This window comes from Micrasema longulum, unplaced genomic scaffold, assembly GCF_059751315.1.
Source record: "Micrasema longulum isolate JH-2025_06_02 unplaced genomic scaffold, ASM5975131v1 h1tg000085l, whole genome shotgun sequence".
NCBI lineage: Eukaryota > Metazoa > Arthropoda > Insecta > Trichoptera > Brachycentridae > Micrasema > Micrasema longulum.
The window spans coordinates 27,064-53,985 of record NW_028277291.1 but is presented as its reverse complement, the minus strand read 5'-3'; the positions used below and the strand labels follow the sequence as shown (position 1 = coordinate 53,985).

The 26,922-nt window shown below is 33.1% G+C and overlaps 1 protein-coding gene across 1 annotated transcript in view; it reads left to right on the top strand.

Annotated features, from left to right (window-relative positions):
* Positions 1–476: 476 nt before the first annotated feature.
* Positions 477–26,922, top strand: part of faf (ubiquitin carboxyl-terminal hydrolase-like faf) — a gene marked incomplete at its 3' end in the record, with an annotated part of 53,504 nt that continues 27,058 nt past the window's right edge. Inside the window, exons 1-19 of the mRNA XM_088234142.1 lie at positions 477–614; positions 1,192–1,258; positions 6,682–6,811; positions 7,106–7,325; positions 9,221–9,334; positions 9,538–9,694; positions 10,244–10,420; positions 10,900–11,053; positions 11,625–11,776; positions 13,203–13,460; positions 14,198–14,296; positions 15,913–16,055; positions 18,004–18,257; positions 21,067–21,197; positions 21,732–21,928; positions 23,125–23,227; positions 23,941–24,118; positions 26,290–26,401; positions 26,486–26,614. Of these exons, the coding sequence (XP_088090268.1) occupies positions 1,232–1,258; positions 6,682–6,811; positions 7,106–7,325; positions 9,221–9,334; positions 9,538–9,694; positions 10,244–10,420; positions 10,900–11,053; positions 11,625–11,776; positions 13,203–13,460; positions 14,198–14,296; positions 15,913–16,055; positions 18,004–18,257; positions 21,067–21,197; positions 21,732–21,928; positions 23,125–23,227; positions 23,941–24,118; positions 26,290–26,401; positions 26,486–26,614 (2,735 nt within the window). The remainder of the gene's footprint in view (positions 615–1,191; positions 1,259–6,681; positions 6,812–7,105; positions 7,326–9,220; positions 9,335–9,537; positions 9,695–10,243; positions 10,421–10,899; positions 11,054–11,624; positions 11,777–13,202; positions 13,461–14,197; positions 14,297–15,912; positions 16,056–18,003; positions 18,258–21,066; positions 21,198–21,731; positions 21,929–23,124; positions 23,228–23,940; positions 24,119–26,289; positions 26,402–26,485; positions 26,615–26,922) is intronic.

Below are 26,922 nucleotides of genomic sequence, written 5' to 3'. Positions count from 1 at the left end.
TTCGTGAAGTAAAAAAGCTAAAACCTTTATCATGTGAATGGTGAATTTTACACAGTGTGTCAAGTGGCCACTTAAACCAGCCAATGACAGCTCATAAGCTCTGTAAATGCCTAAACTTCCACATTACCTTCTTTAAAATGTTTCCCTCTCTGTTGCAACAAATTCAGATCTTTATAACTCCCTAGGAAGGAAATCCAGCATGTCTGCTAATATTTTGACATACTCAAAACATAACGGAATATGGGAAATATTAAATAGTAAAAAAAAAAAATTGTTCCGTACTTGGGTTGTCAAATATATCAAAAACGATCAACGTATGAGTATTAAACTATTTCAATATTTTGCAACCGATTCAAAAGGAAAATCTGATTTTTTGTAATTAATTTAGTATTACTACCATACCAAACCATATAAAAGATCGATTATATATTTTTTCACTGCTACGGACATCTCTACGATCCAAATATTTAGGGACCGCCCTATGCTTTGTCTATGGTTTAAAATGCAGTTTTCATTATTGTACGTCAAAATCATACATCTGTACAAAATCGTTTTGTTTTAGCAAGTGTAGTGCGACTTTGAAACGCTTTTTAATTTGCCCACTATGTGCAAAGGTTAGCGTTGTATTTTTAAAAATATACCGTGTTATTTATATTTCTGGCCGGCATATTTTTGTTTTCGTATTATGATACAGTGTCCTTACATCTGCATTTTTTCCGGCAAGTTTTCTGCTTTCTTCTCCTGGACGCCATTTTGTCTGGCCGGCTGATCTTTCAGTATTTTAAACTGTGGATATAAATTGTTGTAGGGGACCAATTAATATTATTTAGGTAATAATAAATAAAGCCGAAACGTTCACACGCGGAATGCTGACGATTTTACCCTCCGGGCGCCCATGTTAAGTGTAAAAGTTTCGCGTAGTGTGTATTTTTGAAGGAATGAAATCTTACGACATTACTGTTTGGTCGGTTGATAGTTTTAAATCTATTTATATTTCCTCCAGTGAATCGCGTGAATATTCCATTTTGACAATAACCGCTTCGATTGCATCTTTCAGTTGAAACATTGGAACCCGCACAATGATTTGTCATCGTGTTTAGGTTAATAAGGATATCGCATGTTGTCAAGTTTTCGTTGTTTGACATTTGCTTTTTTTGTCACGAGTTTATTGATTGCGGATTTATTTTTCAGCTGAGGAGATGTGAGAGTATTCCTGGAGCTTTGATCGACAATGACCATAACCAGGAACGCTGTACCGGTTAGTATATTATCATATTTATTTTTAGATTTTTGTATCACCTACCATGTGTTTATGACGCCGAAATAATTGCCATTAATTAATTACTAACATTTTGGCCGCGACTGTTTTTTGTTAATTACTTATTTACTTTCTTAATTTGATCCACTTTCCGCTTAAATCTTGATTGATTAAAAAAAATAACTTGAATCTTTGCTGGGTTATGTTTTTGATAAACCAATTTGAACATACCAAATCAGCGTTCTGATATCAATACAAAAATAAATAAAATCATAAGACCTGTTTCTACTCAATGCCCACATACGTCATAATATTATTTTATTTATGCCTTATTAAGTTAATTCATAACATATTAGTTAATTAATTTAAATATTTAGGCATTATAATTGATAAAAATATAAAATGGAAGGAGCAAATAAATAATGTGGTAAATAGAATGAGAAAACTTATATATATATTTATTAGATTAAGGAATATATTAACCATCGAAAAATTAAAATCAATTTACTTTGCATTCGCCCAATCCATATTACAGTACGGAATAATCGGATGGGGGTGGAGCTTTTAAAACAAATATTTTACTGGTTGAAAAAATACAAAAGTTAATTTTATAAGTTATTTTGAAAAAAACTGTCTACTTTTCCCACGGTTCAATTATTTTAAAAAATTAAGGTTTTAGATATAAAATTACTGTATAAAAAGAATTGCTTGCTTCAAATACATAAAGATAAAATAAATAGTAGTATTTCTAGATCACAAAACGTAAGTACGCGACCTAGAACAGGTGGTAATATCTTAATTCCTAAATTAAAAACAACTACTGCAAAACATCATTATACTTGTAGAGGAATATTTTTCTTTAATGAAATGAACAAAGATAGTAAAAAGTCCAGTCAGGAATACAATATAATTAAGAAAGAAGTCAAAAAATACATCTATAATTCTTCTTTATGTAACACTGATTGAAAACATCTTTTATATCTTTTTTGTAATCTATTTATATTATCCTAAAAATATTATTAATTAAAATAAAATAAACTATTGTAAGACGTCACTCCCCATTATGTACTCAAGAATTGTTTATTTCTTTTATGTAATGGGAAACATTAATGTAAATATATGTATTTGATAAATGTAAAAAATTGTATTTAGTTGAAATATTGTATTTTTATTTGTTATTAATAAATATAAAAAAACATATTTAGAACTGATATAAACTGTTGATGACATTACATTTCTGTAACCATAGGACAAAACCCGGGAGCTTTGCCATTTTGGTGTTGAAAATGCACAAATTATCGCAATAAGCTATTTTATACTTAAATAAAGCACCGAAGTTCACTTTCGTTATAAAAATGCTTTTTTAAGTTAAAATAGAAATCTGAAGTCCACATTGTTTTAATGCATAAAACATACTCTATTTGAAGATTTAAATAATACAACAATGTTTTGAGTATGTCCAAATGTTTACAGACTGGCTGGATTTCCTCCCTAGGGAGTTATTTAGATCTAAATTTGTTGCAACAGAAAGGATTCAGCCGGATGAATCTTATACACATGATAAAGGTTTCAGCTATTTTACTTCACAAAAATCAACAGATGGAAGAGTTGAGGAGATGTTAAAACATAGGCAGAATGGTGAATGTTACACAGTGTGTAAAGTGGCCATTTAAACCAGCCAATGACAAGTCATAAGCCCTGTGGATGCCTAGACTTCTATATTCTCTTCTCTAAAAAGTTCATCGTCTCTGTTGTATTATGTTAATATTAACAGCCCCCCAGGGGTTTGAATCCACTCCTAGTCTACAAAAGTTTGGACAAACTCAAAACATTGTTTGTTGTGAATCACTAATTTTTTAAACTTTTTTCCACTGACCGGTTTCAAAGCTAAACCAGCTTCTTTCTCAAAGTTTACTTAACTAATGAATTCTTCCCTATTTTATTTTATGTTATCAGTATACTGCCGATAAAACAAATAAATCAAGTGTATTTTTTCTTGAAAGGGTGGTTATATGAGCTGCATACGTTTCGAAACTAGACAAGAGTGGACTAAAAGAAATATTGTTTTTTTGTTTTTTTTTTCTTATTATGAGTCACTTTTTTAATTTCTAAGATTTCCAAGGTGTCTAATTTTAATATTTTATTTTCAACATAAAGTACTAATCCAGACTCATAATAAGAAAGAAAAAAATAACAAATAAACAAGATTTTAGATTCATGAACATAATAATGATGCTACGTCACTATAAAATAAAATAAATATTGTATTCCTTCAATAGCGATAGTTAGAAGATCAAGCTACTTTCAATCCCGATAAAATGTATCATTTCATCATTAGAATTTTTATTGATAAACAACAACTCTTATTCATGAACAATTTAACTAATTACCTAAATCATTTCTCCCTTATACCAGGTAAGCAAAGCCGCAGGTAAAAGCTAGTTATTTAATCAAATTCATAATAAGTATGGAATTTTCTCATCCGGTAAATACTTGGATACTTTTCAAAACTGAAAATGGAATTCCACCAATTAAACACCGACACGAAGAATAGCTTCTTGCATTACAATGTGACATTGCATAAACACGTGTGTAATTACGCACCCAATTTGCCATTTCATTGGCTTCTCACCTACGCAATGTATAATATAAGGAGTACAATAATTACTGTAAATATGTGTGTATTTATTTACTATTTTCCTCGCTACTTGGTCAACTTGGCCCTGCTCCAACTGTCCACACTTGCTCGTCCGGCTTTATCTCCGCTCTGTGTGTGTTATTCTCCATTCCTGAAAACGGCATTCGTGATGATCTATTTATTCCGTAATTTATTTGGCTGTGAATTACTTCAACCGATGTAAATAGAATATGGCATTTCCTTTATTTACTCGGTTCTGTAATAATTTACTCGCGGAAAATTTTGCTGTGAAGCGATGATTTGGAAATTTCATGTTTTAAGTTCATAATAACCCCCTATTTCTTTGCAGTAATTATTTAACGAAGAGATAAACATCACAGTAATATAATAATGATTATAGTAATAAAAATACTTCAATACTTTTATTCCACTTTTATTTATAGTTTTTACCAGTGACTGGGTTTCGTTGTGACCGACATCTTCAGATTGGTCATGTCCCTGATGAAACTCAGTCACTGGTAAAAATTGTAAATTAAACTGTACTTGTATTTTTGTCGGCCTCGTGGTGTAATGGTCAGCGCGTTTTCCTACCATGCAATAGGTCTCGGGTTCGATTCCTGGCATGGTTGATATGAAATATTTATTTAAAAGGGTGTTTTCACACTTCAATATTTCATAGTCCCTGGACTGGTACCTGAAGTGTAAGACTGATCACCCTTCCTTCATGTAACAAAATTGATCGAGATATGCTGCGATTGGTGTACTAATCCAGTGCCCTATGCACCACTAGGTGCGGAAAGGGAATGATGATGATGTATTTTTGTTATTATAATTTATTTAAATGCAGTTCCACCAAGAAATGTCTGTAGGAAAACTCAATCTATATAATAATTTATTTATCTGCAACAAATTAAGACCAGAAAACAATATTGTTTCTTCGTAAGGATAGGCAGAGATGGCAGAATACCACACCACTATCTTTATAAATAATTACGTCTCATTCTTTTACTTTCATGCATCTTGGCATGTATGCTCGCCAATTATTCCTACTTTTTACACGTTGCTTTAAGTATTCAATAAATTTGTTCATGCTACGTCTTTCTTGGTCTATCTAATTTGTTTGTATTTATCAATACTTATGTTGTAAATTCATTTACTCTACGTGTCCAAACCGTAGCAGCACCTCTTTTTTGTTTTAACGATAATACTTGTCTCGCCTATTGCTCTGCACATTTGTGTACCTATCTTACATGAATTAATTTCACATGAAAACAGCTTACTTATCAGGGCCTGTCCTACGGGAAGTTAACAGAGTTATCTTCAATTGTCGGAAAAGTAAAATCAAATTTTCTATATGAAAAATTCAATATGCATACAATTTTTTTTTGACATTTTCGTATGTCAAATTCGATTTTATAGAAAATCAAAGACGATTCTCTTAACTTAACGTTGTAATCGCGGCCTAGGACATCCTTAAATACTATATGTCAGATCTTTGTGTATTTATTGCTGTGATATTTTACTCTCTTCATTTGAAATTATTTTATTAAAATTTCATATTAAAAAAATCCACATGAAAATGTTCAGTGGTACTGAAAATTTATATTTATAATAATGTTTTCGTATAACAACATTAACATTTATATGCATTTTGCCCATTTGATTACAAATTTTACACCAATGACCGGGTTTAAGTGACTAACATCTTCAGTCTATTTTTAATGTTCTATGTTATTATATACTGTTTATTGTACACCAAAACTTCTCAGAAATGCACTAAAACCTAGTTAAAAGTTGACAAAATCCACATATTTCATAGAACAACCAGGAAGTAAACATGGAGTGACATGGCAAAAAAATATGAAAACGGGGATTTAAAAATAAATAAAATTACTTTTAAATTCACAAATATTTCTCATTACATTTCTCTTCTTTTCCTCACCTGCATTTTATAGTGCACAAGGAACTGCAATAAAATTTAGTCTGATTCTTAAGCATGCCTCACAACTAGGGTTTCGAACCCGGGAATACCCGGGAAAATTATCAATCTCGACCCTGGGAAATTTTAGTTGGGGATTCTCGGCTTTCGGAGAAAAAACATCAACACATCAAAAACTGACGTAATCAGCAAGCAGAGTCACTATTTCAGTGGGTATTTCCATTACAGACAGAATCTGATTCTGATAATTCCGAAAATGAGCTTAATTTGGTGAAATTTGCTGAATGTCGAGAAAAAAATCATTTGAAGATGAACTAAAGAAAGCTATGAGTAAAGCTCTTAAAAAAGTTCCAAAAATGCGACAAGGTTTATTAATATGTAAAAAGGATTTTCAATTATTTGTGCCCTCCAGAAAACAAACTCAGAATTTGGAGTTGCTTTATAAAGCTTTTTTATCTGAGAAACAAACTTCCCCAGATGGTGAAAGAATTTTTTCAGTAGCAGGCAATTTTGCTACTGAAATTAGATGTCAGCTTTCCTAAATGGCATTAAATGCCTTATGTCTAAAGGCCTATTTTGCTAAATGATAAGCAAAATATTTCGTATACTTTTATTTGAGTTTTTGTTAGTTTTAAATGATTAAAAAAACATGTGTTTATTAAAACATTTGTTTTTTATTTTGTCCATCTGTACCATCTTTTGTCTATCCGCAGCGCAGCGCCTCTTATAAAAGTGGCAATAATGCATTTTTTGTAGATTTCCGGGATCGTAAAAAACCCAGAAATAGAAACCCTACTCCAAACACTTATAAATTCTTTATTTTATGTATGATTTGTATTCGTGCAGATGGAGTTCCCGGTGGGCAAACTGGCAGCACTGGAAGAGAAGATCTCCAGCCCTCGTTGGGTGGTGCCAGTACTACCTGATCAGGAGCTCGAGGTGCTGCTCAATGCCTCCATTGCCTTAGCCTGTGATGGTAATTAACCCTGTCTATTTAAAATAAATTATCGGATTGACTCCGTGTCCAGGCGGATGAATCAACACCTTGTACAATCGTTTTTGACTCGATGGCTGCTCTCAGGTGAAAATCCTGAATAAGGAAATCGAGCGGAGATAAGTCCACCTCCTTGTGTTGTAGTTGACGCGTTCGGCTACCATTCTTGAGATCCTGGGTTCGTTTCCCGGTGTAATTGCTCTCCTGTAAAGAGTTTTTTTAAATTATGCCTCTGTTATTCCCGATGCGCGATACATAAAGTAATATATTTTCCAGGTCGCGACACCAGCTGCGTGGCGTGCCAGCGCTTCTACCGCGATGGGCTGACGGTGTCCTTCAGCAAGCTGCTGACGGACGAGGCCGTGTCCTCGTGGAAGCCCAACATCCAGCAGTGCATCCGTTCCAACTGCGAGCGTCTTGTCAAGCTGTGCGCACTGCGCATGGACAACCCCCACCTCCTCAACCTTCTAGCCGTCCTCTTCAACCCCAGCAATAAGTGAGTTATAAATATAAACTTAAATACCATAATGTGGAAGCTCAGTGCTACGGGAAAGGCACTTAATTGTATGACAAAATTTCTCAAAAATGTGTGAAAAAATTAATAAAAATGAACTACTTTGCAATGTACAGGTTTGTGAGACCACGTTTTTAAAATAGCCACTCAATTAATTATACAGAGATCTGGTATTTAAATGGTAGGTACAAAAACAAACGTCGTTCCTACAAACTAATCCGATCATGTCAAAGGATGTCGTAGAATGCCTGCAAGTCAGCGGTTCGTAAACTAAACTGAAGGTAAACCCGTGTTTTCTTTCCTTCTTGTCAGTTCTGCCGCCGACGCATCTAACATTTTTTTCAAAAATTAATTAAATACATATTCGGAATCAGAAAAAAAATACGCATCTACTAAAAATACATCTTATCTTCCTAAAATAACCACAACCCTATTATTTTCACTAATAAATGCGACTTGACTGCAAAAAGTCTTGAAGATTACTAAATATAAAAGGCTGTTATGACCTATATAATTATTAAAGACTGATTAAAATCCTTATTTTCTCTTCTATTTCGTTTTTAAAAACATCTGAAATGAATGTACCTACTCGTTTTCAATTAAATTTAAGATCTGCCGGTAATTTCAAAGTTAATTGATTATTAGGTCGGCGTTACTAGTTTGAAAAACAGTAAATGGCCAGTGACATCCATTTTACTTAGTTGAGTAGAATTAATAATTGGCATATTAACACTAAAAAAGAGACGTTTACTTAATTACCAAATAAAAAGGGCTTTTCTAGCTAGAAACATCTTTTCATTGAAGTGTAACATATTTTCTTGTATTTTTTTTTTTTACTAACAAGAAGATGAAAATGTTAATTTTTAAATAAATAATGTAAAATTTATTAAAATGAATATATATATTCCATTACAGCAAACCATAATACATACTGCCGCATTATAATATACTTAATTTGTGTAGTATTTTTCACACAGCAAATTTTTCAATCTCCGATTTACAAAATTATTATATTTACAGTGTTTTTGTTTTATGTAGAAACATCCTTCTTTCTTATGACGGCAGAGTTATGTTTCATCACAGCGACACTGACGTTGTAATTTTGAAGTTTCGGTGGGGATTTCAAAATTATAAAGTTGCAACAAAGCGATCATAATACGATGTGTATATATTTTTTTTATTCAAAAGTTTTTCAAAATTAAAAACCACTGAACTTCCTAATTGACATTCCTCGAATCACAAATTATTATTGAGAATGAACATTGTATTGCGTTATTCCTAAATTATTTTATAATCTCCCGGAGATCATTAGTCAGGTGGGAAATCTTAATATGATAAAATATGAACCTTAAAAATACATCATTGATACTTATAGTCTTCTTAAAATTTGCTTCTTAAAAACCTGCTTTAAAAGTCTTATTACACCATAAAGTCATAATCATTGTCATAATTACCAAAAACAGGATTAATAATCAAATATATATCTTTAATTTTAATAACCTTATTGAATAAAGGCTGAGACAAGCATTATTGACAAAATCATGAAAGGAGTGTTGTGTTGGTTTGGACATAGAGTGAATGGACTGTGAAAGAATGGCTAAAAATATTAACGATATGAATGTTGATGAATGCAGACAAGGAAGATAGAGAAATACAAATTCAACAAATACTTGAAGATGGACATGTCAAAAGTCGGAATAATTGACGTGCGTGCATGAGAAGATGTTTAAATGCAGAGGAGCGAGGTCTATAAGCAAGGATTGATCAAAGTCTATGAAGATTTAGATATGCTTCCTCAAAATATTATTTATAATGTTATATTCCACGATATTATTATTGTTGTATTGTCAATATTCTATACTCCGGTTTGTTTTCAGATTTCACTCATTCAACTCCAGCAGACAAAGTGAGGCCACGACAGACGAAATAATATTTGCCAGACCGCAGGACCACAGGAATCCACGTGGATGGCTCGTTGACTTGATCAATTTGTGAGTATTCCCCCTAAGAAACATGTTTACAAAATTAATGTGAAATATGTACATTGGTTCAAAAACAAAATAACGATGTTTGAATCGGGTCATCTCTTGGTAATGCTGAGCTTTTCTTGAAGGAGGGTTAGAAACTACACCAACTTCCCCTAATGGAATCTTCGATAAATGATTTTTATATTTTATGTTCTCGTTTCTTTCAGGTTTGGGTACCTGGAAGGATTCGAAAGACTTGGCCAGAGGTTTGTGGTAGTGGCGGGATTGAAACAGTCACCATCTTCGGAAGAAACTACCATCGCAGCTGATGTCAATGCCCCCGAGTCAGCTGATAAAATCGACAATGGGCCAGCGCTCACAGAGGTACAAAACATATTACTAATGGAAAAAATGTATGTTGCCTAGGAAACAATGAATTGAAAAAGTTTTACAAATTGCTCTTGGGGTCTTTTTACGAGTGCTTTATCAGGAAAAAATACACTGGAATCTCTTTTTGCTGAGGGGAAACGTCCCACGCAGTACTGTCTAAAAAGAGTATATTTGAAAAAGAACAGTGGTGGATAATTTTGGGATTTAAAAAAAGGGTTTCGTAAACTTTATTATACCTAAATCTTTATTAAAAATACTAAATATTATTAACTATCACCCTTTCCTTGCGTATATTTCTCTGCGTCTAGTAAGTAAAGCAGCAAAGTAGGGAACTCTGAAAACAAATTATAAAACCGTGTTACTATCAAATTAATGTATGATTTTTTTTACTGTGTTAATTCAACACCGTGTCTAAATAGGTTCCAGTGTAGTAAATATTTTTCTGCAATTAGAAAAATACTGATGGAGGCCTTTATATTTATCTAGTCACCTATTGGAGTTAAATTAAAATGGCCAAAAATATGTATGTTGATTTGTTTTCAGTCTGTGGAGTCGACTTCCAAGGAAGTTCCATCATCAGCTGCCGGCACTCCGTCGCAGGAGGAAGAGGGTGGTGCGGCCGCCACAATACTGGCTGTGTGGCAACTCATCCGTCCCTTTGGGTTGTGCCATGAACTCCTCACTCCATACACTGTCAATAAGTACCTGATGCCTATATTGGTGAGATAATAACACATCAAGAGTGTTTTTTTTATATTTTTTAAATATACTATTAAACTAAGGCTAAATTAGGTGGTCAGTGTCTTTGCCTACCACGTAAGAGATCTCGGGTTCGATTCCCAAAATGTTTGACAAGAAATATGTATTTTAAAAGGTGTTTTTACACTAGAATATTTCATAGTCCCTGGACTGCCACCTGAACTGTAAGACTGATCATCTTACCTTCATCTAAAAAAAATATATTAGGATATGCTGCGATTGTTGTACTAATGCAGTGCCCTGTGCACCATTAGGTGCAGAAAGGGAATAAAGATGATGAATTTTGAAACTACTCGACGATTGGTGAATTGTAATCATTGTTTTCTACGCCTATATATTGTAATCGTGGTCGTCTGTATCTAAATATTGTTGTGGTTTTCTGCGCCTAAATATTGTAATTATGATTTTCTGTGCCTAAATATTGTAATCATGTTCTCCAGGAGGCTATTCCATCCGTGCTGGAAAGACTGTCAGATGAGGAGCTGAAAAGAGAAGCCAGAGGAAGTGAGAACAAGACGGATACAGTGTCGTGTCTGATACGAGCCTGCAAGTGTTTGGCCTCCAAGGCCACGCAGAACCCAAGCCTGATCAAAGGTAACCACTAAACACCTATCTGTGCTCATCCACCCCATTTTGCTCAGCATAAAATTCTTAAAAACTAATGTGTTACGAACATGCTTTATTTATGGAAGGAAGGTTTACGAAGGTACCGGATGTGAGACAACTTTATAAAGAAGCATTGACAAATTTCTAGTCAAACAATTAGAAGAGGGAAGAAGAAAGAATTATTTTGTACCCACAACCATTGTGAATTTTTCTCAGAGGCACCTCTCCTTTATCGCACAGAATGTTTAAAAATTGGAAAAGCATATAATAAAGCTCTTAAGGACAAAACCTTTTTTCAGGAGAGTAGGAAACTCCTTGATGACATTTGAAATATTTTAGTTAGTTTGTTTCATGTTAATGAAATACTTGTCTTTTTTCTTCTTATATTGATTTACCATGTGATGTGTTTGTATAATATTGATTGTGCTATGTTGTCTATTGTTCGTCTAAACTCACACAGAATGGGCCTATGGAGTTTGGACTTGTGTCTCAATAAATGTAAATTCAATTAAATACTGGGAATAAATTTATGATCATTCAAATGTTTTATGTCTTCTAGGGTTGGATATGTTTCGCCTGAAGATGATTCTCCGGCTTCTACAGATGCCGTCCTTCAATGGGAAGATGTCGGCCCTAAATGAGGTCAACCAAGTCATCGGTTCTGTCAGTCAACAGTCTAAACCTGATTGGCTCACATCTGCCACCATCGCTGTAAGCCAAACACTGAAATATTTCAAATAATAGGTTAAAAACCACATTTAAATAACCTATTACATATTAATATTTAATGGCGATGTACCGCTGCGATACAAAATAATTAACGGGATGGCAAAACGCCACATTATAATAATAAATTAAATTTGTAGATGTTTGTGCTTGAAGTGTTGAAATTACTCCTAAGGAGAGTGATAACGCGGCACCGGGAGAATGTATAATAGAATAAGAAATTATTTATATTGTTTTAGATAGAATAAAATTGAAAAAAAAAAAATATACTGATGATCAACTGATGATGATGATTTCACTAAATAAATGTATTATTTAGTTAATTTAAGTTTTTTTTATTTTATTGCTCAAAAAACTTTAATTTTTAAAAATACTAATGTATTATTTTTTAAAATTATTATCTAGTTATTCACAACTTTACCATGTTATATTTATATTAAGAACATAAAATTTTCTCAGGGTTATTGTTATCCTTTATTTAGAGATGTTTTGTTTCTTTTTTACTTTTTGTTTTTTTTATTATATGTTCACTAAATTTTTTAGTTTTAATTATTCCATTATTTCATATTATGTACTACATATTTATTGTGCTCTGCCATGATTATTTCTGTAAATTATTATTTTTTGTTAAAGGTTCTTTGAACCGTTGATGTATAAATAAATAAATACAGTGGAACCCCGAAATTATGTCCCCGCTATTTTTTTAGTTCCATTGAATTTGTAATCTTATAGTACAAAGCCCAGTTTTATGTTTTTTTCCCACAATTAACATTGGAGAAATTTGCAATCCGCATTAAAAACTGACAGCTCGATAGTCTGAAGTTAGTTTCTATCATTGTACCAACTTTTTTTATAAAAAAATGAAATTTTAAAGACAGTTTAATGTGTTTTGCGAACATTTATTGCCGCCATTTTTGTGTTTTTACAACTCAAAAGTATGAAGTTAGTCTCTATTCATTGTACTAACTTGCCGGTCGGAAAAATTGCAATCTCCCCTGAAAACTGACAGCGCAAGAGTCTGAAGAAGTTAGTCTCTATCATTATACTAACTTGTTGCTAAGTTAAATCGATAATTGAAATTATTGCCGCAATTTTTGTGTTTTTCAAATAGTGTCATATAGTTTATTAACTATTTTATTTGAAAATTGTCATAGCCCCTTTTAAGACAAATCTTAATATTATATGACACATTGGCATTGCTTTAAAGGTAAAAAGAAAACATAAATCCCATTGAAAAATTCATGGTTTTAATACTTGTTAATTTAGTTACGTGGCTCTCCTGGAAATTCAGCTTTTTTGAGTTACGACTTTTTTATTGGATGGATATGAATAATCACAAAGTTAGTGCTTCAAATGTAAATTTTATATGCATTGTTGAATCTCAAAGTAATTTTTCCACTCCCGCTCACAGCAATGGATCCGCGACAACAACGTGCTGGAGATAGTGCTGCGCGACTCGCTGCACCAGCCGCAGTATGTAGAGCGGCTGGAGAAAATGCTGCGCTTCATGGTGCGCGAGGGAGCGCTCACGGAGAGTGACCTCGACGCCGTGTGGGGGGCGCAGCACGGCAAGCACGAGGCCATCGTGAAGAACGTGCACGACCTGCTGGCCAAGCTCGCCTGGGACTTCACGCCCGACCAGCTCGACCATCTGTTTGACTGCTTCAAGGTGATGACTAATGAAAAATTAAAAATACTTGAGTAAAATTAAATTACCTAACCGATATGAATATTGATATAAGTGAAAGTGGAGGAAGGTTAATGGTTAGAACAAGAGTTACTATCAATTTTAACAAAATAGACTATCGTAATACCATTTCTGATCATGATCTTGCCGGGAATGGAATCCGTAACCCCCATTTAGTCGATTTTCATTGATTATATATCTACATCTCTCATTTAAAATAACTTGAAACTTATTCAAACTTACACCATTTTCAGTCAAAGGAACTCAATAACCTACTTCCACTGTCGTCAAATGAGAAAATGTTTAAAAAGGCTATAAAAAAAGGATAATGGGGGCGGGTAAAAGTAAAATGAATTGTGTCATTACTATAACTTTAGTTAATGTATAGTTCAAATTAAAAGAAAGATGTTTTATAATTTAAATTTATAAACAGAAAAATTAAAGATATTTGCAAAGTTTGAAACAGTGTGCTTTACTTATAAACCTGGTATAAAGTTACACCTAGGCATAGTGGTTGAATAAGGATGGGTATAACTTTTTTATTCTTAGATATTTTGTACTTTTTCTGTCTGTATCTCAAGTTTTTTTATCTATATTCTCATTAGTAAAATTATACTGAAAAGTGTATTTGTCACTTCAGTGATGGCCCATTATTTTTGGAATAATTAATAATAAATAAAAAATACAGATGGAGTCTGACTGAGTTTTTAATTTTGCAGGCGAGTTGGTCCACTTCGAGCAAAAAGCAGAGCGACAAACTGTTAGAAGTTATCAGGAGATTGGCAGAAGATGACAAGGATGGTGTTATGGCGCATAAGGTATTTTATGTGAAAACTACTCTATGAATATCAAATACCTAAACACAGTAAAATAAATTACCTCAAATTTTTAAACTTCACCGCTAGATGGTGCTGTACTGTCGAAATTTAATCCGCCCTCAGTGGCATTTTAAAATTGACTTATTTCTTTCTCGTATTTTAAATAGGCTTTTAAGTAGTCACTTCAAAATGACTTGAAATTAAAATAAATCGTAATGAAATTTCGATGGAGCAAAATTTTTGTCACTTAAAAAAGTGGAAATTATTTGTGAAGTTTTGAAGCTTGTAAAGAGTTTTCTTTATCTTTCTCACAGTGATAACATTGTGGAAAAATAAGAATGTTTATTTATCTTCATTTGAAATTTAGGAAGTGGTATGTTTGTAAGCATTTATTATAATTTTCTCCAACAGTTTTATTTTTTAATTATCTGTATGAATTATACGTACAGTAAAACCTCGTTTTTACGTTCCTCGATTTTACATTTTCCTGCCTTTCACGCCGAAATTTTCAGGATCCATTTTTCTTCATACATTCTCATACAAATATTCCCCCCAATTGACGTTTTTTACATTATTCATCAGCCCTGTTTTACGTTTAAAAAAATTTGGCATTCATTTGATGTGTCAAAAAAGCCAAAATTATCCACCAATTTATCCATCAATTAGTCACCGTGCGAATGAAGAATAAAAACAGGTAAACAACTAATAAAGGATAAATTATTGTCTTAACCTAAATTCAAAGCAGGTGCAGTGTAATTGACCTTTTTGTTTAAGTGTCTTCCTTCAGAGTTAGTCTTAGTTTTTATTTGAACATTAACATCATATGGACTTGTACAAATCATGATAAGCAATTGACAAACGTTTTGAAACAATAAAGTTTTAATATCATTAAATTGCGACACGATTTATATGACAGTTGTTTTTAGTGATGCTATAGAAAAAAAAGTAATACCGTATAAATAAAATTTCCCAACATTTATGGGAAAAATATTTTATGCAAATCCAAAATTCTATTTTCGTTTTTGTTTTATTCACACATAAAATAATTTTAACATGCTGTTTTTAAATCAAATAAAAAAAACAGATTACATAATATTGTTTGAAAAAATACAAAAACATTTTTAGTAAAATCACATTGAAAATAGGTAAAAAAAAAATATTGACGATTTCCACTTATCAACGTTTTTAAATTTTTTCTGGAAGATATGAACACTATGGTGTAGCAAATATGTTTTTTTATGTTATTCCTATTTTTTCCATACATTTTTCGTTTCCTCGCTTAAGCATTTTCCTCAGTTTTACACTTTTTTTCTTGCTCTCTTGAAAAATTAAAAAGGAGGTTTTTTTCATTTTTTTTTTCATTTTCATTTATTTTTGCACCACTACAGGCCAGTAGGCCCAATTACAGTGGTGAATTACATCACAGAACACCCAGGCTTGAGAAAAATTCATTTTTGATTTTTGTGTTCTCATCGGGAATCGAACCCGGAACCTTCCGAGCGTGAGTCAAGCGTTTTGACCACTACACCACGGAGGCCGCCAAATTCAGTCAGTCCCGTCTTCCGTATTTGATCGGCCTTGGTAAATTAATAAAATATTTATTTATTTATTTCCAGGTGCTGGTTCTGTTTTGGAACTTGGCACACTCGAATGAGATATGCACCGAGGTGATGGATGTGGCCTTAAACAATCATGTAAAGATCCTGGACTATAGTTGCTGTCAAGACAGAGATGCGCAGAAGACCCTGTGGCTGGATAAGTATGTTGTTTATTCATTTCGATGTAAGAAATGTACCGCCGTTTCATAATCCTACCCTAATTTAATAAGCCTGAATCAATAGTTGAATTTCCTTCATTCTTACTACAACAAACAAAATGCTTATATTTCAGGTTTTACAATGTCATGTCAGTGAAACTATCAGTTTTTTTATTTACGCTGCCAAAAAAAAATAATTTAGTACTTGAAATAAAATTATATATATTTTTAATGAGGAAGTTCAGTGGTTTTTAATTATTTGTTCATAGACTACTGAACTAAACCATTTTATTGTTTTTAATTTGATGTATCGCATTATCAGCTCTATGATTTTTTAATGTTTTGTATTTCTAAAATTATCCCGCGTGTGATGTCCCAAGTTCTTTTCCGCTTATCTCGATCAGTTCTGCCCATTGGTCCATTGACGGCAAGCAAATCGGAAATCTTCCATAACTCTCTTATCATTTGTTGAATCATATTATATATTTTGTTGTCCTTCGACCCATTGCACTACTAATAAAGATGACATAGTTTGTTCATACAACACACTATTTAATTTCTACACATTTTTTATTCCAATAACATTAAGACTAAATTAAAATTTTGTAATAAATTGTAATTATTACATTTCATTGTGAAATCAGTAACAGAAATATACTTATTTATGCCATTTTTAAGAATAAGGTTATTGTCATCCAGTTTTAATGTGACAAAAATCACTTTAAAGACAAACCGGCAGATCGCCGGCTTTGTGGGTTAGTGACAAATTGACCTTGGCCGGCGATTCGCCGGCTTTGTGTTGCAATGGGTTAATAATAAGGACTATTTCCTTTTTAAATTACTATAAAATAAAAAAGTACCTTATAATATTTTACAGAATATTTTCTTTTCTATCTCTCATATTACACAAAAATGTTATACCTGTCTATTTATAATAGGATCATTCATAAACATTTCTTTTATACCCTCGAACAGGCATGCCCTTGTGTGATTTTTTAAAACTATTTTTACTGTTAATATGTATTTCACTGCTATGTAATCATCCTTTATTGTTTTGTATACTTTGTTTTACCTCTTATACATATTGTAAAAAAAAAAAAATTAATTAGTGACGTCGTTCAAAGTACTTGTTATTATTCAAATATATTTTTCATACATTTAAAGGAAATTTTGCAGTACAATTTTTACCGTGCGCAAGAAAACATTTATCCCGTAGGGCTGAAGTTCCTTATTCGAATAAACACAAATATGTGAGATTGGTGGTCATGTATATGTATACAGTTTATTTTTAAGTGTAAATTATTTGAGAGAGCAAAAAAAAATGTTAAAGTTGTACACATAAAAAAATATGTTTTCCTTTACAGCTTTGAAATTTAAATCGAAGATATACTATTGTTTCAAGTATCCTATATCATTGGTTGATTCACATGAACTAGTGACATCCTTCAAAGTAGTTAATTTTTATTAAAATATTTTTCATCATTGTTTTCATACATTTTCAAGAAATTTTGCTTTAAAATTTAATGCTCTATTTTTTTACTGCGCGTAAGAAATCATTTTTTGTATCCCATTTCCCATAGGGCTGAAGTTCCTCATTACACCATATGAAAGTGTGTTATTTTCTGATCATGTTGGAATTTACATATTTGACCTGAGCAATTGAAAATGATTTGTCAGGCAGTATTTTGACTTTATAACTAAAGCCAGCTGCCAAACCAAATATAAACGTTTCTTTCTCATGGCGACTACCAACATAATCAGAAAAAAAGAGTCTTACTAATTAGTGATACCAGTAATTAAAAAATAAATCACCGCTTTTAATTTCGGTAGGTATGTGAGCAAATAAATCGTTAATTTCTTGTATATAAAAAAATAAATAATTTAATGAACTCTAGTCTGAGAGGGTTAAATCTTTTTCTCCCGAGATTTTTATCTATATTGATTTCCCCAGGTGTGTGGAGGAGCTAAAGGCCTCCGAGCACTGGGCGCTGCCCGCGCTGAAGCAGATGCGCGAGATCTGCAGCCTGTACGAGGCGGCGGGGGCAGGCGGCGCGGGGGGCCCGGGAGCGGGGGCGCCGCGCGCGCCCGCGCCGCCCCCGTGCCGCCAGGCGGTCATCGAGCGCCTGCAGAGCCAGCACTCGCTCGTCATCCTCGTGACGGACTCGCTCACCGCCTACATGGACCACGCACGGGCGGTGTTCAAAGGTGACTCGATACCACCGTACCCCACACACTAATTCGATGCTTACTAAGCAGCCTGTTTTGAAATGCGTAAATTAGAAAAATAAATAAAACTGTTATTTTATGATAACTTTTTGAACTGCCTTCTTTTAGCAGTATTTCTATTGCCACATTTTTTAACATTCTGTGTCGTAATTTATTGATATAAAGACTTTGTTCTTTAGGTCAACTGCGTGTCACAATTGAGTAAAATATCAATATGGCATTTTTCAAAAATATAACATTCGAGTATTTGATAAAATGTCTTTCAAAATATATTCAGTACCCGGCATTAAATATTGTACTGAAAGATACTGTCGGCCATTTGGGCTAACTTGATATTGTAGAGCGTCGTCTCTGTCACACGATCATGGTATTAGTAAGCGCATGGCTGTTAGAGTTTTCATTGTTATAATTATTTTTTTAAATATCCCTTCAGCATATGTATTTTTTTATCCTTTTTTATACTAAGAATCTTTAGTATATAAAAAAAAACACGAGCACATTTGTCTACTACAATGACAATTTTACACATAATCAATTGTTTGTCATAAAAAATTAATACATTTAAAATTGTCCCATTCGTATTTAATTTATACCCACTGGAGATTGGTTTGATTAGACCCGTAATATTGAACATTCTTGATTACGAAAAGAGTAAATTTTATGCCCGTCATTTTACTTAACATAATCTATTTACCCTATGTCTTTATATGGATTCAATACATATTTTGATGGTTGAATAATATTGAAAACTTCACGAAAAATTACAAAAAAGGCGACCTTTAAAACTGGGTCTTATCTGACCCGCCATCGCCACGCGTGTATTTTTTTGAGCCAGCAGGATTTAAGAGTTAAGAACACTGAACAACCATTGACGGGCATAACACGTGACACGTGTATGACAAAGACGAAGCTCTACACTACCGAATATAGCTAAAGCTCTTTTTCTAAATGCCGACGTATGATATTTAATGCCGGGAACTTTAAATATATTAGTTTATGGAATAAAGTCTTGAAATTGAGTCTTATTTCATATCTTCTCATCATTTTTTAAAATTACAAATGGTCCCTTCTGCCATCTGACTACCGAAGTATTGTATTGTTTATATAAAAGTAATAAAAATGTAATTCTTTAAATTCACTTAGTGGATTATTATAATAATTAACACATAACCCCAGAGTAATAATTCACCAGAAGCTCTATTACATAGAACAAAAGTGTTCCAAATTTTTTATTTGGTTTTTAGTTTGGCACCAAACGTGTAACGGACGATTTCAGTTTGCACTTGTAATTCTTGACCTGAGTACCTACGGCCCATTGTATTGCTTTACACTGTAGTTAGTTGATAATCGTACAATGGTTTTTGTCCGTATGCGCGACTATTAGCCAGTGGCGTGTTATTACTCTAAGCACTTCACGCCGGGAACAATTATAAATGGTGATAGGTCTAGCAACATTATATAATAAGCAAATAAGCAAATGTCAAGCTATGAGATTCTATAAAATAAAAAATCCGATTCTATTTAATTACATGTTGAATCAAATTAAAATTACTGATGTTTCTACCGTGAGCGATCTGGGTGTTTTGTTCGATGTAAAATTATTATTTAAAGAGCACATTATTAAAATATCTAACAAAGCTGTAAAATTATTAGGATTTGTACTTACAACTGGAAAAGATTTTAATAATATAAATACATTAAAATATCTTTACACATCTCTAGTTAGAAGCCAACTAGATTATAATTCTCCAATATGGTCACCTTATCAAATCACTTTCTCAGATTCTATTGAGAGAATTCAGAATAAATTTCTTAGATATATTAATTTTAAGATGGGTTTTTCTACTAATCAATTAAATTATAAAAAATTTTAGACTCTCTTAAATTAACTAAATTGCAAGAACGAAGAACATCGACCGATCTTAGGACTTTATATAAAATAATAAAACCAATGTTTGATACCCCTGATCTACTGAAATTGATTTCATTCTATGTACCACCTAGATTAAGCAGAACATCTACAATATTTTATTGTCAAAATTCTCGAACGGTAGCTCAATATAACTCACCTATTGTTGGATTACAGAATACCGGGAATGAATATGCATCACATTTTGATATATTTAGTTTATCTCTGCCCAACTTAAAAAATAAAGTGACCAACATATTTTTATCAAAAAGAGCAAATCATCTTCAGAAGATTGGGTTGGAATAGTTATATAATATAATTTGAGACAATAAGTCCCAACTCCATGGGACTAAAAGTCTTGTGTTCAAACGGGATAAGCAATTATATGACACAGACACATGAGTATATCACCACAAATATAGGATTAGAAACATCAAAAATAATTATAAAAAATATTTAAATAAACATATATATAGCACATCAATATGGTAAACAGTAAACTCAAGCATTTGGAAAATCATCAAGGAGTTTCCTACTCAAATCCCTCCCACTAAGGAAAATCCAATCCTTAACTCATTTCTAGAAAATAATTTTTGTCCTTGAGAGCTTAATACGTTCTTCCAAAATATTGAACACTCTCGATGCGATAAATGAGAGATGTCTCTGAGAAAAAGTTGTACGGGTTTAGGGTATGTCAATTCATGCTCTGGGAAAACCTTGTACGGACATTCCGCTGAGACCTCTCCTTATTGTTTGACCAGAAGTGTGTAAGTGCTTCTTTTAGGTACAGTTGTCTCATATCCAGCACCTTCTTGTATTGGAACTGACAGGGAATGTAAGAAAGAATGGTTCCCTGACCTCGTTGTTTCCATTTTATAGAACAACCTGATTTGGACTGGGACACTTGGCTCCCTGACGGAAGGTACCCTCACGTATTGCAAATACAAGAGAGACTCGGCTTTCTCAGGTTTCTGCTGAAGGACGGACAGCTGTGGTTGTGTGCTGAGCAGGTAAACATTTTTTTGGAATTTTTTATTACGTTTTCTGTTCATTAATCAGGAAGTATACTGTAACCTGTAGGTCAGCCATCGCCCCCCTAGACCGCATAAACGCCTTGCCCAACCAACACCCTCAGTGTTTAAATTCAATATTTTTTGTCCACCATTCCAAGAATCAAACCCGTGACCTCAAGCGTAATAGGCAAACATGCCAACCACTGCACTACACAGCGGACTAATCTCCGCTTGAATGTTTTTTTTCAGGATTTCTACCTGAGAATAGCCATTAAGTTTGAAGCGCTCATCCAGGGTGTTGGTTCTTTTTAACGTACAAAACTGTATTTTTATATGCCCAGACACAGCAACGTAATAACATTCTCTAAAAAGTTTTCAAACTGATAACTTCCCGGGAGAGAAATCCAGCCATGTCTTTTGACCCGTTTAAAAATTCCTGTATTTCTCATGGACTGGTTTTTCCACTCTTCATCTTCATCGTGCATCTTCGAGTAGAAGTTAATTCTGATTGGATGAAAAATTGTTCAACAGGCGAAGCAGATATGGGTGTGCCTTGCGGAGAGAGCGGTTTCTCCCGACGATAGAGAAGCGTGCTTTCGCTGGTTCAGCAAACTCATGGGAGAGGAGCCTGACCTAGATCCCGGCATCAACCTGCTATTCTTTAAGCAGAATATCCTAACCCTGGATCCCTGTGTCTTAACACACAGTGGCATCAAGTGTTTTGAGAGGTTAATATTTTTATTTTTACTATAAACACCAGCAGATATTAAGCCAATGCGTTTAAATCAAATGCACTGTGAATATGTAGAATATAAATTGGTTTTGTGTGTTCATACTGGCGGTTGTTCATTTTTCACCAATCCCATTCCCGGAAGACTATTCCATTGCTCCGCAACTTGGTTTGTCATGGAGTTCTTCCTGGAGTGCTATTCTGAACCGCTCTCGCGGCCGTAGAAAACACTTTATTTACATACAAAAGTATTTGGAGTATTTGGAATACCAGGCTTGGAGTTGAATGTGTAGAAGGTAGTGTCCAATTTTAATTAATGACAACATTGATTTCAACTACAGTACATTATATTGCTCTACTGAGATTTAGAATGTTTCAATCAAGTCACCATGCTGCCTCCGTTTTTATAATGAACTCAAACCAAACTCCCTTAAGTGGTCGTCATATGTATGTTATATTCCTTAGAGAAACTACAATTTTAGTTGCCATTCTCTAGACATTCTCCAATAACTCTTATGTCGTTCTTAAATAGGAACTTTAGATTTGGTAGGCATTCTTCAGGAGTGGACGAGCATACACTTTATAAATTTTCAGGAGCAAGTCGTGGGAAATGTAGGAGCATGTTTTCCTTCTTAGGTATAGAAGGGAATTGGTATGTTTGACAATTTGTTATTCCCATTTAAGATCACAAGTTCACAACTCCGAGATCTCTTTACTTGATTATCACTTTTCTCTTTTTCTTTAACCTCGACAACTTTTCCTTTGTCAATTAATGTCCTTGATCAAACAAATCTCAAAACTTTGAATGTTTTTAAAACTCATATGAGACAAACACAAGCAGCACTATTTTATATTTGAAAATCTATGTTTATTACATTCACTCATCTATTCAGAGACTACATAATCTCGTCAATGAATTAAGCTCTTTTAATCTCTTTAGCTGTTCAATATTAACATTTTAAGAAATGTTATTATCGATGGTAGAAAAATTGATTGGGTCATTAGCCATTTGAGTCCCACCAATGTTTTGTTTTATTTTTATAATTTTTTTCTTTTGTTTTTTTGTAGATGTATCACTTTGCAGATTACAAAAATGTGTGCAGTGTGTTTGAATGTTCAATAATCCTATGTTAATGTGCCACTGCTGGATGAAGAAGCAAATCCGAATTTATTTTTTAATTTATCAATTTCTAGGTTCTTCAAGGCTGTGAATGCTAAAGAGGGTAATCTTAAATTAAGGCGAAGAGGCTATCAAATGGAAGAAGCAGATCTAATAGGCTTAGATTATCTGTGGAGGGTAAGCATATTGAAGCGGTTTTTTTTTTATTTAATAATTGTTCAAAAAATACTAAAAAGGCATTGTAGTGAATGGCTTTCATGTAAATATGATTTTATTAAAATTGGACTTATTAAAAGTTTTGTTGTATAGTTGATGATTCACTTGCATATTATATGGAGTTTTATTATTATTTTATAACTTTATTAACTATAGCAGATGTAGAATATAATAATGAGAAATACAGACAATACTGATTGAATTTATCTGTCACAATATAGGCTTAGATTATCTGTGGAGGGTAAGCATATTTAAGTGGGTTTTTTTTATTTAATAATTGTTCAAAAAATACTAAAAAGGCATTGTAGTGAATGGCTTTCATGTAAAGATGATTTTATTAAAATTAGACTTATTAAAAGTTTTGTTGTATAGGTTGATGATTCACATACATATTACATGGAGTTTTTTTATTATTTTATAACTTTATTAACTATAACAGATGTAGAATATAATAATGAGAAATACAGACAATACTGATTGAATTTATCTGTTACAATAAATGAATTGATTTTCTGTTTTGTGTGATAACTACATTGCGTTACACATCTGGTACCAGCTCTGAACGGAGAAAGTCTGGTCTCGGTTTCCATTTTGTAGCGGCCGGTGTCCATAGCAATTAATGATGTATTGAATACGGAATGGTGCCATTATTCACGGTGTATTTTCCAATCCAGGTGATATGCGAGTGTCGTGAGGAGATCGCTGTGCGCGGCATCGAGCTGATGAGGGAAGTGTGCGCCAGTCCCGGGGCCCGGCTGGCAGCCGCCGCCCACCACGAGGCCTTCACGGGCGCGTGTTGCGAGAGGCTGCAGCAGGCCAGGGCAGCTCTTCAGGCTGCCACCACACCTGAGCGTAAGTAACCGAGTATCCTCGAGTAAAATGGCAAACCGTACATCTCGCCTCTGTGACGGCATTTGAGTGCAAAGGGTTATTCCTTTGCGCTCTTTATTTTACACGCACTGTTTGAACTAGCTCTGAAATAAATTCTTGTGAAAGGATAGAAAAGAATATTGAGTTACAAAAAGAAAAGTAAGAAAATTTATTTACCAATAGGATTTATGTAAAACATAAAATCTTTAACTGTCAATTTTATGACTATCAATATTTTTTCTCCGTGGTACTTTTTAAAACACAATCCTGAATGCAGACCAGGTCTCCGTGAACATGTTTCATAAACCACACTGATTCCCTTATCCTTCCCCTTTTTCGGTCAGTCCTTAGATCCACTTTTCTCTCTCTTGGCTAAGAAGTGTTACTTTCCATCTTATTTTGTCATCAAAAAGGCTACGCAACGGGCTGGCTACTTTTTAAACATTGAATGTCACTAAAGTTGTGAAAATTTGATTTATTTTGTTTCGTATTTTTAAATGGAAATCTGTTCTATCATGTACGTTTTTCTTCGTTAATCAGAGAAGTGTATTATTTCTTTAAGAGGTGGTAGTAATAGTAATATAATAATACTAACATTATTTTTATGTATAAAACTTTGAATAACATGATAGATTGCCCTAAGATTCTGTCACTTATTAATTTTAGAGTCCCAGTAACGCAGACCAGAAACCAATCTCTTTTTAAAATTTCTAAATGTAAAACTAAATCTTTTCAAAATTCATTTGTAAATAGAACCTGCCATATGTGTAATCAAAAATTAAATTGTATTGATATTAATAATATATCTTTAACTTCCTTTAAAAGTGAAATTTCCAAAAATAATTCAAGTTATGATGTTGCGCCTTGAATCCGCAGCCTATATTATGCAGGTGATGTGCAGTTCTGTATGTAGGCACATAATAAATGAACACTGTATGGTCAACTATAGTTGTATTATTTATTGTAATGTGCAACTGTGTGACCAATATTCATTTACATTTCTAGTAATATTATAAGTTTTGTATGATTAGTTATTTTATGTGACAACATTTACAATAACAATATTATGTGGAAGCCTCTAATTGGACTTTATGATATGTATTTATGGTATAACTGATTCTTATAAATGTATAAATGTCTGTTGGCTTTCCAATGAAATAAAATAAAATAAAATAAAACATACTACAACAGAGATGAAGAACATTTAAGAGAAGGTAATATAGAAGTCTAGGCATCTACAGGGCTTATGATCTGTCAATGGCTGGTTTAAGTGGCCACTTTACACACTGTGTAACATTCACCATTCTGCCTATATTTGAACATCTATATTCCTTCAATTCTTTCATCTGTTGATGTTTGTGAAGTTAAAGAGCTGAAACCTTTATTTATGCGGGTGAGATTCATTCTTGTCTACAAAAATTTGGACAAACTCAAAATATTGTTGATAAATCCACCTGGTCCATGAAGAAGTATAGAAATTGAAAAAATAATATTTTCAGGCGTTGCCTAGTATGTAGGTGAAATAATTCAATTAGATGAATCTCACCCGTATAAATAAAGGTTTCAGCTCTTTAACTTCACAAACATCAACAGATGAAAGAATTGAAGGAATATATTACCTTCTCTTAAATGTTCTTCATCTCTGTTGTAGTAGGTTAATATAAACAGCTCCCCAGGGAGTTGAATCCAGTCCTTGTCTACAAAAATTTGGACAAACTCAAAATTTTATTTTATTTTATTTCATTTTATTTGGGATTTTTACAGCTATTACATAAACAAAATAATTAGAAAAATCTTAAAAATACTAAAGCCAATTAAAAAAATCCACTGTAAATATAATGACACATAATATATAAGAAAAGAAGTTTAGTAATTGTATTTGTGTGACGTTTGTATTCATGTGTATGTGAATGTGTGTATGCGTGAATGAATGAGGGAGAGGATACATGTGTGTGTGGGAATGAAAGAGGGAGAGGGTGCGTTTGTATGGGTGCGTAAGTATGAAAATAATATATTTGCTTAAAACTTGTAAATTGTATTGTAAAATATTGTGGATACCATATAAGTAAATGATGAGAAATGCTTTACCGGCTGCCCCCGCTGCTACCAATTAACACTATTAAGATTATTTCAATAATTTTTCTTCTTTTCAGAGGCGACAATATGCTGCATCCGACTATGCCGGGTACTTAGGGTGCTGACTGAATATGTAGAAGAATGTGACCGAAGGTTCACGGCAGATAGGCTAATATTACCATTGTATAGGTAAGCCCCAAAACATTATCCCCAATTTCTATAAATTTAACCGTTTACGCACTAACACTCAAATATTGTTTGTTCATTGAACAGATCGGGACGGGGCAGACACTGCGGTTTAACGATAAGATTTCAAGCTGGCCCTAAGCAACTTGACGACATGGACATCTATACGCATTCCAATGAAACCCTACACACTCTTAGAACTGTAATACATAGAAAGTAAGTTCATACAATGAAAAAGTCGTAATATTTATGTACAGTAAAACCTCTGAATTTTGTTTTTCAAGGCACCTACAAAAAAAATAGTAAATTTCTCCAACCATCAAATTGGTATAATGACGGAGACTAGAGGCCAATTTTAGACTCTTGAGCTGTCAAAAACATAAAAAATGGCGCCAGTAAGTGTCTGTAAAACAAAGTAAACTGTTTTTAAAATTGCAATTAAATTATTAAGTCAGTTTTCGGTGCGGATTCCAAATTTATTGCGGGGAAAAAAAATGTAAAACTAGGTTTTAAATGTACTAAAA